Source organism: Harpia harpyja, chromosome 1 (assembly GCF_026419915.1).
Source record: "Harpia harpyja isolate bHarHar1 chromosome 1, bHarHar1 primary haplotype, whole genome shotgun sequence".
Lineage (NCBI taxonomy): Eukaryota > Metazoa > Chordata > Aves > Accipitriformes > Accipitridae > Harpia > Harpia harpyja.
In genome coordinates this window covers 3682501-3696042 of record NC_068940.1, presented here as the reverse complement: position 1 = coordinate 3696042, position 13542 = coordinate 3682501, and the positions used below count along the sequence as shown (strand labels likewise).

Below are 13542 nucleotides of genomic sequence, written 5' to 3'. Positions count from 1 at the left end.
CTCCTTACTGTCCAGGCTCACAGTTTTGTTACATGCAGGTATTTTTCACTCAAAAGTATTCGGTATCTATGTGCAAGCTTAATCTTCCATTACTTTGCCACTTTGATTCAAGAATGTGGGTGTGTAGCCTGTACACAGATGGTAGGGGGTAGAGTTCTGCCCAGCAACATTTCTTCATTTACCTTAAGACTCTTCAGTATGGCAGTCTTTAAGGCATCCTAGATTGGAAGGCTGCTTCCTCCCGTGCTCTTCAAGCAGCCTGGACATCATCTGTTACAAAGCCAAGCATTGCTCTTGGAGTTATGCTATGCCCTTGCCAAGCCCTTGGAGGTTGTTACAAAGCATTCTGGGTCAACCTGCGCTATTCTTTTGACCTATTACTGACTGATGCTATCAGTCTCAGGGGTGGAGACAGGGAGCTACATCACTGATGCCCAGGAAGGGAATATGTAGCTGAGTTGCAGATACAAAGCCTTAATTAATTTTCAAAAAGGTTTTGCAAAGGACATACAGGGCAATTGCTGGGCGAGGGGGTTCTCCTTCGCGTTTTCCTCCCTCCAGTGATTAAATATGTGCTGAATTTCCTGATACTCCCTTTGATGTATTCCATAAAACACATTGCATCAGCTAGGAGAGCCCACTATCTCCAAGACGCATGCCGTTGCTATTTGTCAAAGTGATACAGAGGGTCAAGGTCAGGCTAGGAAAAGTGTTTGGGGAATTATGTGGGGAATACCTCAGAAAACTTGAGCTCTGGTTGCTGATGTCCTGACAGTTCTAGAGGAGAGAGACCACAAATCAATCATCTTGCAGATCAGTAACAGTAAATGTAAGCGTATAAAGGTTTCAAGGAATCTTATCAACTACGTGTTGAATGCAGATTACCAAAGGTCATGAAAATAGGAGGATACTACAATAATGGATTCTACAGGAAAAAAAAAAAAAGCCTATTCTAGAGCAGTACAAGTGATAAGAAAAATATTTGCTATAATTTAAGACTATTTTTATTTTCTTTTTGAATTTTGGGAACCAAAACATTTGTTCAGCAAAATCATGTGTCAAACAACTCAAGAATATACTATTCCACAGCCTTTTTATATCAACAGGTAAAGTTCAGGAGAGTGAGATTCCTCAAATTTGTACATTTGGAAGGTGTTTACTTTCTTTGGTTTTAGTATGTCTCCTTACCCCTTAGAATAACAGTAAGCTAAATGGAGAAAAAAAAAAAAAAAAAAGCCAAACATTTTTGTCACACCTAATATGTATTATCTACCCAGATGTTCTAGTCTCAGAATCGATAGCTTAGATAGCTAAATGGAGATTCCTACTGCTACCAAATCTGAAGTGCTTTCTGCCCCTTGCTGTAAAGCCCTGACAGAGACCTGGTGACTGTGTGTATGATGTTTATCCTAACCACAGAAAGTACAAAGACTAATTTGCCAGGATCACACTGGAAGCCTCTGGCAGGGGTAGAAATCAAAAGCCCCTCTCTCAAGTCCAAAGCATGCAGCCATCCTTTTGTTATTCTTTAATAAGTGAGATAGGAAAAAATATTCTGACTTTTTCCACTTACAGGCAACATCTCAGTGAATTTCAGAAAGGTAGCAGCAAGGTACAGAGTTTATGTGCCATTCTTAGTATCTATATTATTGCTGTGGAATTAATAATAGTGCCTGAAGGAGAGGAAGCTTTGGTTAGTGAAAACTTGAAAAACTGCTATCACTGAAGAAACAACTTTAAATATAACCAAATAATTTAAACCACTAAGTATTTTGAAAACCTCTTAGGTTATCTTTAAGTGACTTGTCTTTCAGATCACTTGTGTTCATGACATCACTGACTGCGGTGTTTGTGTTTATTGAAAGCTTTGGTAGATTTCTGTTCAGAAAGAGAGAGAGGAAAGTCAGTGGTTAAATTTTAAAAAGCCTCGAAAGGCCCACTGCAGTATGGACTTTAACTTTTTGCTCTCCATTTACTGTAACGATCAGTGTGGTTCAAACTCTAAACAAGATAATGCAGTACTCTGAGAGACCTGCTGAGATATCTATTAGGAGGAAGTTTGTATTAAAGGAATTTTGTGATCATTTTGGCAGGTGTCAGTCTTGCAAAGTCACTTTAGGTAAAACCAGAACAATTTGTATAACTGCACAGCTGTAAAAAGCACTATTTTGTGCCAAGTCCTACACACGATTTTAATTGATTTGAGCACTCTCTTGTATTTATATGGTTCACATAGTGCTTGGGAGATACCAAAAATTAATATGATCACACGCTGGATTCAGAGTATGCCTGACTGTGTTAATTCTGCACAAGTCCTCTTTATATCTCTTTTTATCCTCTTGTTAGTCCTCTTTTTATCTCTTTTCCAGGCCCACATGTTTATTCTAGTGGTATCTCCTGTAACTTCTCTCTCCTTCGTTAACCACTCTGCCCTTCCCAATCAGTGGTTTCCCAGTTTACATGAGAGCCAGTTTGCATAGATGCCCCTACATAAAAATACTTGAGTCATTGCTTTTAATAAGCCCAGGCTTGTAGTACAGCTATGCTTCCAGGAACCCCCAATAGGATTCAGTTCCTTCTACTGTGGGCCAGGGTGGAGTTTAGTGCAAGTATGCATCTTTCTTCACAGCTGGTATTAAGCTTAGATTTGCTGAGGATAGTGAGAGAGAGAATAGTGGGTAAAAAAACCCAGAACTGTCCCTGGTTCAACCACTGTGGCATAACACTAAAATTAGGCTACACTGATGTAATTGAGGTCTAAGGAACCCTAGATTTACCAGTGATGTTGTGCTAGTAACTAACAGCCCCAAAAGTTTCAAATCAAAGATCAATGCCTAAATAAAAGCAGTAGCTCAGTCAGATTTAGACAAAATTATGATCAAGATTCAGTAGTCAAAATGGATTTTATCTGACTTTCACCTTTGAAACCAACTTTTCAAAGAGCAAAATATGAGACAAGTAGGACAGCTTGTTTTCCTGAGTTGCAGCAGCCTAGCCAGGTGAAACTTAGTGGAAAGGTGCCAGCTGGAATGGAGAAGTCCTCCCCAAGTTTTACGGAACAAAGGAGCTACAAAGGCAGAGATTGTTAGGGTGTGCAGGAGGGGATTCCCTTCGGGATATTGTCCAGTGTGTTCTGACCACTGAACAGAGATCAGCTCAGAGGATCACTCCAAAATGTGTTCCAAAGGGATACGGGCATTGGTTGGAGACCAGTAGAAAGAGTTCAGAAATTATGGATCAATAACTATTGTCTTACAAAAGCCAGGAGGAATTTGGGTTGTGCTGGGGGCATGTTACCTATATACTAAGGGGCAGATTTGCATGTGGAACTGTCAGCAGAGCCAAACTAGCTTTGGTGAAAATGTTATGTCAAGGGAAGTCTATAGAAAAAGCTTTAATGTGGAGAGGAAAATAATAGAAAAACTGATTTTTAATTGTCCAGAAGATGTAATGTGTAATCACTGATGTTTTGTATGTGGATTCAAAGTTTTCACTTGCATTCTCATTTTCTAGTAAATGAAACTTCCTTTCTTTAATGCCAACATATTTAGCTGTCATCTTTTTTCATCATGTATTCCTTCAATTTTTTTACGACATATTACACTGCAAGGGTAGTAATAGCAGATCTTGCACGTCTTCCTGATTGCCAAAGACAAATTAAGTCACTTAATGTCAGACGAATGTGTAATACTTCTACAGTTTTTAAAGTTTTCTGAGCAGGGTGTTTCTGACAAGTTATGTTAATTAGTTCTTTATAGCATAAAGACAACAAAAATATCACATTATTGGTTGTGCTGCCATAAGGACGTTTCAGGTCACTTGAAAAAGTAATAGAAATAAGGGGTTTGGTTTTGCTAGAAAGTGTGATAGTGGCGTATTAATAAAAACCTAAATTTTTATTTAATATAAAAATTTATTTAGTGATGCCAAAGCCAGTTTTCCTATACCATCCAGCACAAATTGACTAAAAGATAATTGGAACTGGGGAATCATTTTTATAAGTTAATGAACAGGAGAATATTTTTCTATGGGATTCTATCAAAGAAATCAATTGGGTGAACTAGATTTTACATCATTATAGATGACAGAGATAGCGGGCAATTTGTGTATGCTGTGTTCAGCACCATTGTACTCATTTTTGTTTTCCTTGTGAAGGGCAGTTTTTATGCTGTGTTAACTTCTGAAAACAGCTGGAGACAATTTTAAGTTCAAATATAAGTTTTTAACCAGTTACATTGAAAGTTTTGTTTCCATTAAGAAGAAGGAAAGCATGTTGTCAGTTTCATGGATGTTAATTAAAGAAGTTATAATGATCCTTCATAGAGAATTCTGAAAAACAGCATTCACAATACTGTGTACGTTGCATAAATGTTTGGGCTTTTTCATACAATTGATTTGTTTGAGGGTCTGTAAATTACTGCAAGTTTTAATTCAGGCAAATTTTCTCTTAACTGATTGCCACCTCTTTTACTTTTTGTTTGTTTGTTTTTCAGGAACTGTAATTGGTGTTGTCATTTACACAGGCAAGGAAACTCGAAGTGTAATGAACACGTCCAATCCAAAAAATAAGGTAAGTTAGCCTTACTGTGGGATTTCCTACTTTTGTTTTCATAAAACTTAAAACCAGATATATCTAAAACTGAAAATCTACAAGCTCTTACTCTGATGTATTTTGTGTGTGCTAGACTGACTTGAACTTCGGTATGAGAAGTGAATTCTGCCTCAGTCTCATTTCAGAAGTAAAATTGTTCTTCCTTTAGCTAGGAGAGTTACAGGTACTAACGGAAACATTTGTCTTTGAAGTAAAAATGTGCATCTTCAGACTTTTATACTTCTATCTCACAGCTAAATATGAATTCCCACTTCTCAGATTATTCTACTGTAAAGTATTTGGCCAAAGTTACACAGTAGTTTTAAAGAATGTTTATAACAGACTACTAAAATTTATTCGGGCTCCCAGAGGCAGTAGAGCAAGATAACTGAGGTTCCAGTCAGTAAACAGAACGTTCTTCCAGGGTTTTTTGTAAGCAATGAAAACATTGTCAAGAGATTTGTCTGTTGAAAAGTTATCAGAAGCTTGGGTACTTCCCTCTCGACAAGGTTCTTTCAGTTCAAAACAAAGCAAATAGCTCTTCATTTCATCAGTAATGTTTCTAATATGAGTTCTGGAGGGCCCTCAATTATAAAGAAATGAAACTTTAGTTGTAGGCTGTATCTTACAACCTAGACCTGTGTTTAGTAAGAAGATAATTATATTAAGAAAGGAAAAAATTCTTGCAAGAGGAAGAGATTTAGAAAAAAATCAATTGTGACAGGTTGCTATTTTCACGCCATTCATAATAAGTTGCTCTGCGTAGGAACATCAAGAATGAAATGATAATACAAATTGCTTGAAGCAGTTATTGCAGTCCCCTGAGTGTATTGATTTGTGTTTCTAATAAAGAGATGCTTTTAAATGTCTCATTGACAGAGACAGGTGATATGCACCAGTACGTGGCTTAAGATGGCCTTTTATTATTTTAATTTTTGTAACATATATTTTAAAATAATAGAGTAAAATGGAACCAGAATGTTTATTCCATTTGGATGGAATCTTCTATTCCATCTGATACAAAGATGAGCCCTTTAGTAACAGAATCTTTCTCTAAGAATTCTGAACAACTTCTGACTAATAAATAACTCTCACAGGTGTTTAAAATGAAATTATTTAATATAGTAAATTGTTAGGGGAGTATGCATAAATGTAACACGCTTTTCCCAAATTCAACAGATTCTGGAGGTGTATTATTTTTAGTAAAAGTTTGTTAAAATTTTTTTTGCATGAATATTTCACACAGAAGACTATGATAAAGGGTAAAAGGATTGTTTAAAATTTTCCTGATGTTTTCAAAATGACTATTAATATTGAAATAGTTGCTCCAAATTTTTGTCAGCAAAAGATCAAGTAGCAGATGATAAACCTACAAAAAGAGATCCGGCAGCATGTTGACAAGCTGCAGCGTGTTTTTTGCTATTATGACAATACATGTACCACCTTTGCTTGCATAATACTTTAATGTTACAGCTGCTAACAATTAAGAGCTGTGTTCTTTCATCTACAGTGGGAATCCAAGTAAACTTCCAATTTTCATGAAGCACTAAGCAGCAAATTATTACATGTACTCATGCACACACACAAACTAACAGAGCCAAATCCTCGAAATATTATCTGGCATATATTGCACTATCAGTATATGAACACTATCTAAAATAATTAGCTTAGGAACAACTCAGGGGAGGTTTAGACTGGACATTACGAAGGATTTCTTTACCGAGAGGGTGCCCAAACCCTGGAACAGGCTTGCTAGAGAGGTGGTTGATGCCCCATGCCAGTCACTGTTGAAGAGGCATTTGGACAATGCCCTTAATAACATGCTTTAACTTTTGGTCAGCCCTGAAGTGGTCAGGCAGTTGAAGTCAATCATTGTTGCAGGTCCCTTCCAACTGAAATAGTCTATTCTGTTCTATTCTAATTAGAAATCATGCTTTTAAATAGCATTTTATCTGCCACTGATAAAACAGGTGATGCTTGTATAACTAAACTGTGCTCATTAGTTTTCCAAAGGCTTTTCAAGGAGTTATTGACCTATTAAGTTGCTCGGTATTCTAAATATGTATATTCATTTGTTCCTCGGAGGTGCTTAGTTCTTTGTGCCATAGTTAGCTGATAGGAATCTACTAAATGTGCAGAATGAGGCTTAATATAGTATATGTAAAATTACCTGCTCTAAATTTCTCTGCCTTGGTAGTTGCTCTATAGAATATTTCAAAAATTTAAAAATTAATCTTACACTGAGCAGGTGAAGACTTTCTCTAGAGCCCGTTTTCTAAACCAACTGCATCAACTCTGCATCAACTGTCTTTGAAATTATTCTGTAAATGTGTGAATGAGTCTTGTGTGTACCAGTTGCTCAATAGTGATATTGGCATGGGTTTTTTTCTCTCTATGGACTGAGCATCCTTGTTTAAAGCAGTAGCCAACAAGTAACGTGACCAGTAAGGATGGAACTGGGAACTGAAAACAGAAAAACACTTAAGGCTATCACAGATGAGTAAGTGATAAAATGCAGTACTTCAGTGTAAAAAAAATAGTTGATCAACATTTTTTAACATGTTTACTCCACAGAAAGATAGAGTTAAAACTACATCTTACTGTATCTTCTACCATGGGGTGAGATTGGTTTGCATCCTTCTGTAAGATAAGACCCTTACTGTCCGTAAGTGGTATTCTGTGCTGGTTAGCCTTGCAGCAGTTCATTCTTCTGTGTATTTGGGAGGGGCAATCCTCTGTTTTCTCAAGCGTGACAATAATGATTACATGTTGGATAGGGTATGTAGCATTAGAAGCCAAAAGGAGGGCAAAGGGAGTCTAAAATAGTCTTTGAGATTAGAAGATATGTTACAGTTGAGAGATTAAAGATTCAAACATTAAAAAAAAAAAATAAAATCTGCACCTAACCGCTGAAACAAAATTGAAATTAAATTGATCAATTGTGAAATTGCTGTAGACTCAAGAGGAAATAAGTCTGCCCCCTCTTCTGCTTTAGAACAGAACTGTTCCAAATACTATTTGGAACTGGTTTTAAATGGCAGACTGTCTCTCTCTGCTGCTCTTTGAAAACAAATAGAAATAATATTCCAGAGATTTTCCGGTAGAATGTGTTGATATGCTCTTGTTGGGAATATAGTTCACTGATGCTTGTGTCTTCTGGCTTTGGGAGAAAGCAAACACTGAGATCTAGGATTCTCAATTTACATTGCCAAACTGAAACTTCTATGTCCAGAAATAAGCAAGAAATACATGGGCTTGACTCTTTTATCATTCCTCTCTTCATTGAAATACAGAGAGATGCTTCAGTTGTATTTCTTGCTGGAGTATAACATTACTGCTGTACTTTGTACTATAAACTGGGTTTTTCTAATGGAAATTTTTTAGCTTTCCTGCTTAAGGGTAGATGCTTTTTGACTAAACCAATATTAAAATTCAGAAGTGCAGACCTGCTCTATAAACACTGAGCAGAAGACTAAAACTGAAATAAGTTTAAGCAAACTTACACGTGAAAAATAGTGAAATGTATGTACCTGTTCAAGCATGTGGTTTATCTGTATGTTAAACTTAGAAGGATTTATTGTGTTTGCTGAAGTATTTAGTCATTCAAGCAACAATTTTCTTAACTTAAAGTCAACACTTTGTTGTTTTATTACAATTATAAAAATTGTTTCATTGCCTAAGGATGCAGACACGGTCTGAAAAACACAAAGACAGAGAGAAGAGAATTTTCTTAATGGATCAATTCAATATGTTTTTAATTCCAAACAATATAAAGAAAAATTATTTCTGACAAGGTTTAATTTCAGTCTAAAATGATATATGTTCTGTGCTTTAGATAAATGTAGAAATGGTAACATCAACATTATTATAGTGTAATGACTCTCTGCATTTTACCTCATTGGCAGTCACATCAGCTTACTCAGGAATGCAGTTCCAGCCTTTAAAAAAAAAAACAACAAAAAAAAAATCAGATTGAATTGTGCTCCTCACAATGCTGTAATCAGTAATCAATCCTATTTGGATAGATATTCTTAAACCTTGGCTTTCTGGATGAAGTTGGACTTGTCAGTGCTAAAGGTCATTTATAGGTGTTAATTAACCAAGAGGGAAATTAACAAACTGAGGTTATTTATTTATTTTGTCTGGCATTTTGCAGTGTTCTCATTCTTACCTATTTAAAGTACAGAATAGTTTTTTGTTATCTAAATTTAGAATTGCTTTTGCAGTTTTAGTCTTAATAAAAAGTAAGATTGGTAGCACAGCCCTTCTGCATATGTGACCTGTTTCCATCAGTGGCAACAGATTTTGGGGGTAAAGTTAAAAAAACACAATATACTTGGAGGGAGACAGAAATAAATTTGAGAGAATGTATTTTGTGAACTAAGACGGAAACATTAAAATTATTTGGACTGTGCAATATATATACACACTCAGAATGTACACAGTAATGCATCAAAATGAGTAGAAATTATCTTAAATAGAACTCCTAAGAAATCAGTAGCCTCTGTAAAGGAGCTACAGCATGTAATCTGCCTATTGTGCTTCAGATCAGTATAAAAATAGTTTTTATGTTGCTAATCCTTACAAGCAGCATTCAAAACACTTTTTTTTTTTTTCCTTATATTATGGAATTCTACATCTGTTATGTTTTAACATCAGAAGTAAAACTTCATGGTAACCATTCAGTGTTCATCAAAACAGTAATATTGTTTTTTCCCTAATTCTTAACTAGCCTGAAAGCTAAATACTACATGTCTTGTGGTTGGTGCTTTGCTGATTTTGTAAGTGTTGTTTGTTTGGTGTTTTTTTTTTAAACAAATGAAAATTTAAGAACTGGTATTGTTTTTCCTTTTTTGTGTGTGTGTTGCCCTTGGTAATTTGAAAATGGCCTTACTGGTGAGCCTTGAAGTAATAAAAAAATATTTCTATTTTGGTAAACTGAGGCAAAATCAATTCTCCACTCCCCCACCCCAAACTTCTCTTCCTAGTGTTTTGTGGCCAAATTTACTTCTCTACATTTAAAAGGCTTCTCTATGCTTGTCCCCTCTCCCCCATTTTATGAGAATAATTTTTGAAAAGTATTTCCTAAAAAAGGACACCCCCCCCACCATCTACTTCTTCATTTGGAGTGAAATAGAGTGACTGGAGCAGATTCATGTGTTCCCAGAAATTGATACCGCTTCACCAATTTACCTGTTCAGCACAGCATTTTCAATACTCAAAATATATGCTTCTCCTGCCTTGCCACACATTTTTGAACATCCTTAAATTTGGTTGTCCAACATCTCGTAGTTGCATTAATAAGCCATTCTTATCTGTTCCGCCTCAAAGGCTGACATTCATGAGTCCGACTTGCATTTCTGCTCATGAGTGCCTGTGTTAACATTAATAGCTCTTCAGTACTATGCCACCAGTCTTCTCCATAACAGAAGTAGAATCACATCCTGAACCTTGCATGTTGGTATAGACCGAGGGAAGAAAATGCCCCATGAAATCCCCTGTCAGATAACACAAGGATTTGCTGTTACCTGAAGAGCTTCAGAAGGGCCTTCGAAATGGACTTTAATCTGCTGCTACACTGTTATGCAAGGGCCCTGGAACTTCACTTGCATGTTTTTCTTTATTAAATTGATAATTTGATGCTCATAGTCTATTTGAGAAGAATGGCTTTCTATGGCTGTATGCCTGTAGGGTCTAGGATAAAAGCAGAACCTTGGAAACTGTTATGTGGCTCTTAATGACAAATTTCAAGGATTTATAAGAAGAAAGGGGTTTATGTAGCCCTTTTTATTGGAGTATGGTCTGCTGTGCTTAATCCTCCTAAAAACTCCTCTTTGTATGGGATAAATTGAGAAAGCTGTCACCTACAGGTAGTAAGTAGTCCCCAAACTCCATTTGTCCCCTGTACCCAGAGCTTCTGTCTGTCCTGGGTTCAGCTGGGATAGAGTTAATTTTTACAGGAACCTGGGAGGTGGGGGGGCACAGCCGGGGCAGCCGACCTGAACTAGCCAAAGAGCTATTCCATACCATGTGCCATCATGCCCAGTATATAAATGGGGAGCGGGCTGGGGGGAGTTCTCTCGACTTTCGGTGGGGGAAGTGGCGGAGCGTCGGGTTGCGGGTGGTGAGCAGTTGCACTGTGCATCACTCTTTTTGTATATTCTTTCATTAGTACCGATGTTGTTGTTGTTGTAACTTCTCTTTTTTGTGTGTGTTGTCCCAGTAAACTGCCCTTATCTCAACCCTCGAGGTTCCGTTTTGGTTTTTTTTTTTCCTTTTCTCTCCTCCATCTCCTCCCCATCCCACCGGAGGGGGGCAGGAGGAGTGAGCGAGCGGCTGCGTGGTCCTTTGTTACCGGCTGGGCTGAAACCACGACACTGTCCAAGGAAGTGCTTAACCACCAGCTTCCCTTGAAGTATGAGAATCCCTCTCTTGGTGTACGGGAGAATTGTTGAGATGAGGCTGTGAGGAGATACGTGTAATTTAGTATTGGCACTTTTCTCTCCATGTGCTCTCATGTCTGAGCAAAGGAAGGAAAGTAGCAGAAGATGGAAAATAGAGTAGCCTCTCCCGAAGTTTAGAGCGTCTCAGTGAGATGGATGGAATAGTGCTAGGTAAGGAGGAGGACAAAAGACATCTTTTCGGAAAAGTTTGGAAAGAAAGGGCCGAATGGCAGAGGAGCCACCCTTGTTCTTCCAAAACTGGGATTAGAACAGGAATGTTGATGCTTGGAAACAGTCAGCAGTGTTTTAGCAAACCAAAAGCAAAATTTCTGTCCCCTTCACTCTTAGCCAGAAAGAATGTCTACCTACTAGCATTACCAGTAACTCCATTAACTGAAATAGCAAAAGTGTGGAAGTGGGGTTTCAATCCTCAGATGACTGGTATGGAAAAAGCATAGTTCCACATAAAGGAACTGAGGTTTTCAGTTTTCTTTCATATATAGAAAACTGAAAGAAAACTAGATTTTTATACCACTATATTAAAACAATCACAATAAGACTGAAAGTCTTTATTGACTTCAAGTGCATATGTGGACAGAATTCAGTTAATGCAAACTAGTATGTTGTACCAGGGTTTTTTTGCACACTCCTATATTTTATTTACAGCACGCTCTACAACTTTTGCAATTACTTCTTTTCAGCGACTTGGTAGGGCATTTTTATCCACATTACCTGTGCTTCTTAAATAGCAGTGTATATTTTTTTTAATACTTTTTCTTCTTTACATTCTTCTTTCCAAAAGTAATAAAATGGTAATACTACAAATAGGAAACGGGGGCACAAGAGATCAAAGAGGGGGAGAAAAAAACCCCACAAACAAAAAAACAGTAATTGAGAGTGGACAGTTTAAAGTATTGGTCTTCATTTCTCATATAACTTAGTGTTTTTTAGTACTGTTATATCTCAGATACTGCTGTTGCTGGGTTTGCATGCACATGATGTCTGTAGCCATAGAGCAAGCTTGATCCTAATGTATTTTCTTTGGCATTTGGAAACTAATATTAGATCATCACTTGCTTATCTACTTTGCTGTTATGTCCCTGGGCTAGAAAATAAGTTGTTCCATGATGTGGCCTGCTATCAGTTCACAAGTTAAAGTCCCAGAATAACCTGTGCCTTAACTTCTAATTTGTTCTGAAAACAACAATTAAACATATTATGCAATTGGTATACCAAGTCATGCGATAGGTCTTTTCTGGCTACACATAATTTAGCATGGTGCGCCGCATTGCTATGCAGCGTCTGAGTCACCCAGCCTAACTGCTGCTCCAGTACTTAAGAGATTGTCTGTGTACTATGTTATGGTACTGTGCTACTTGGGACATGGATGTTGAATCAACATTTCTACTTCACCTGGTACCACTTTCTGTTTACAATCCTACTGCAAGGCCAAGTATGTGCAACAATATACAATTTAGTTCTAACCAAAATCATTGTTGTATAACAGTATACAAAACAAGCAAGGGAACGGCTCTTCAGTAGTGAGAAAGAATTCTCACTGTACTCTGGGTAAATTTCTGGGTTTACTGTATATTTTAGAGTTAGTGGCAAACTCTTGCATTGATGTTGCTAAGCCCAAGAATTTATTCATAGCTATAAAATTCCTACAATGTTAAATTCATTCCCTATTATAAGAGTATAGGAGGATAAAAATTTATATGTTCCAGAATGTGAATGACTAGCCATAAGCCATGTCTAACTCAGAGTCCTAAATTTTTGTGGTTTTCACCCAGAATTTTACTTGATGATGTTCTGAGATATATCACTTCCCATTTTGGAGGCTCCCATTAAAAGTTGCTTGGATTTTGTTCTGTTAGTATGTTTTAAATGTGAATATGTTAGAATTTGGCTCGGCAGCTCAATGTCATTTCACGCCAGTATTTGAGGAAGGATCAAGGGTGGAGTACACCATTTCTGCAGTAGTCCCTAGAATAGATTAATCTCACAAAACAGTCTGAGCAACTCTTAAAATAGATTAACTTACGGAATAGCAACAACTTGTTGCTTATTCACCAGAAATACAATGTATTTTACCTGTAGTGAGCTAGGCTAAAACGAATGCTTTTTGGTAAAATATAGAAACCATTTGCAATTTTACCATTCTGCAGAAGACAATGCAAAAGGGAGATTCCTTGTGTAATTGGCTTGTGTGGGGTATCCCAGTGAGCTGTTAAAAGAGGCAGTCCCCGACGGCGATTTCCTCTCAGCTCCTGCCTCCACTGCTGCTAATCGCTTGCAGGAGTTTGCTTTTTCACTTGCATTGCTCCTTACAGCTTTGTTGCCATTCGGAGTTAATCATGCCAGTGGGGAAATGCAGCTGCTGGGAGGTGGAGAGGGTAGGGGCAAAGGGTGCTGCTTCTCTGATGATACTTAGAATCTTGTCTGATGACTTAGAACTGCACCAACCTCCTAACGCTCTGCCCGCGAGGCCGTGCAAGCCAAAGCGGC

The 13542-nt window shown here is 37.4% G+C and overlaps 1 protein-coding gene across 2 annotated transcripts in view; it reads left to right on the top strand.

Moving 5' to 3' along the window:
* The window catches only part of ATP9B (ATPase phospholipid transporting 9B (putative)), a 172807-nt gene that overhangs the window by 89925 nt on the left and 69340 nt on the right, over positions 1-13542 (top strand). For both annotated transcript variants that reach the window (XM_052802752.1, XM_052802684.1), the window contains exon 11: positions 4494-4570. In XM_052802752.1, coding sequence (XP_052658712.1) covers positions 4494-4570 — 77 coding nt within the window. The remainder of the gene's footprint in view (positions 1-4493; positions 4571-13542) is intronic.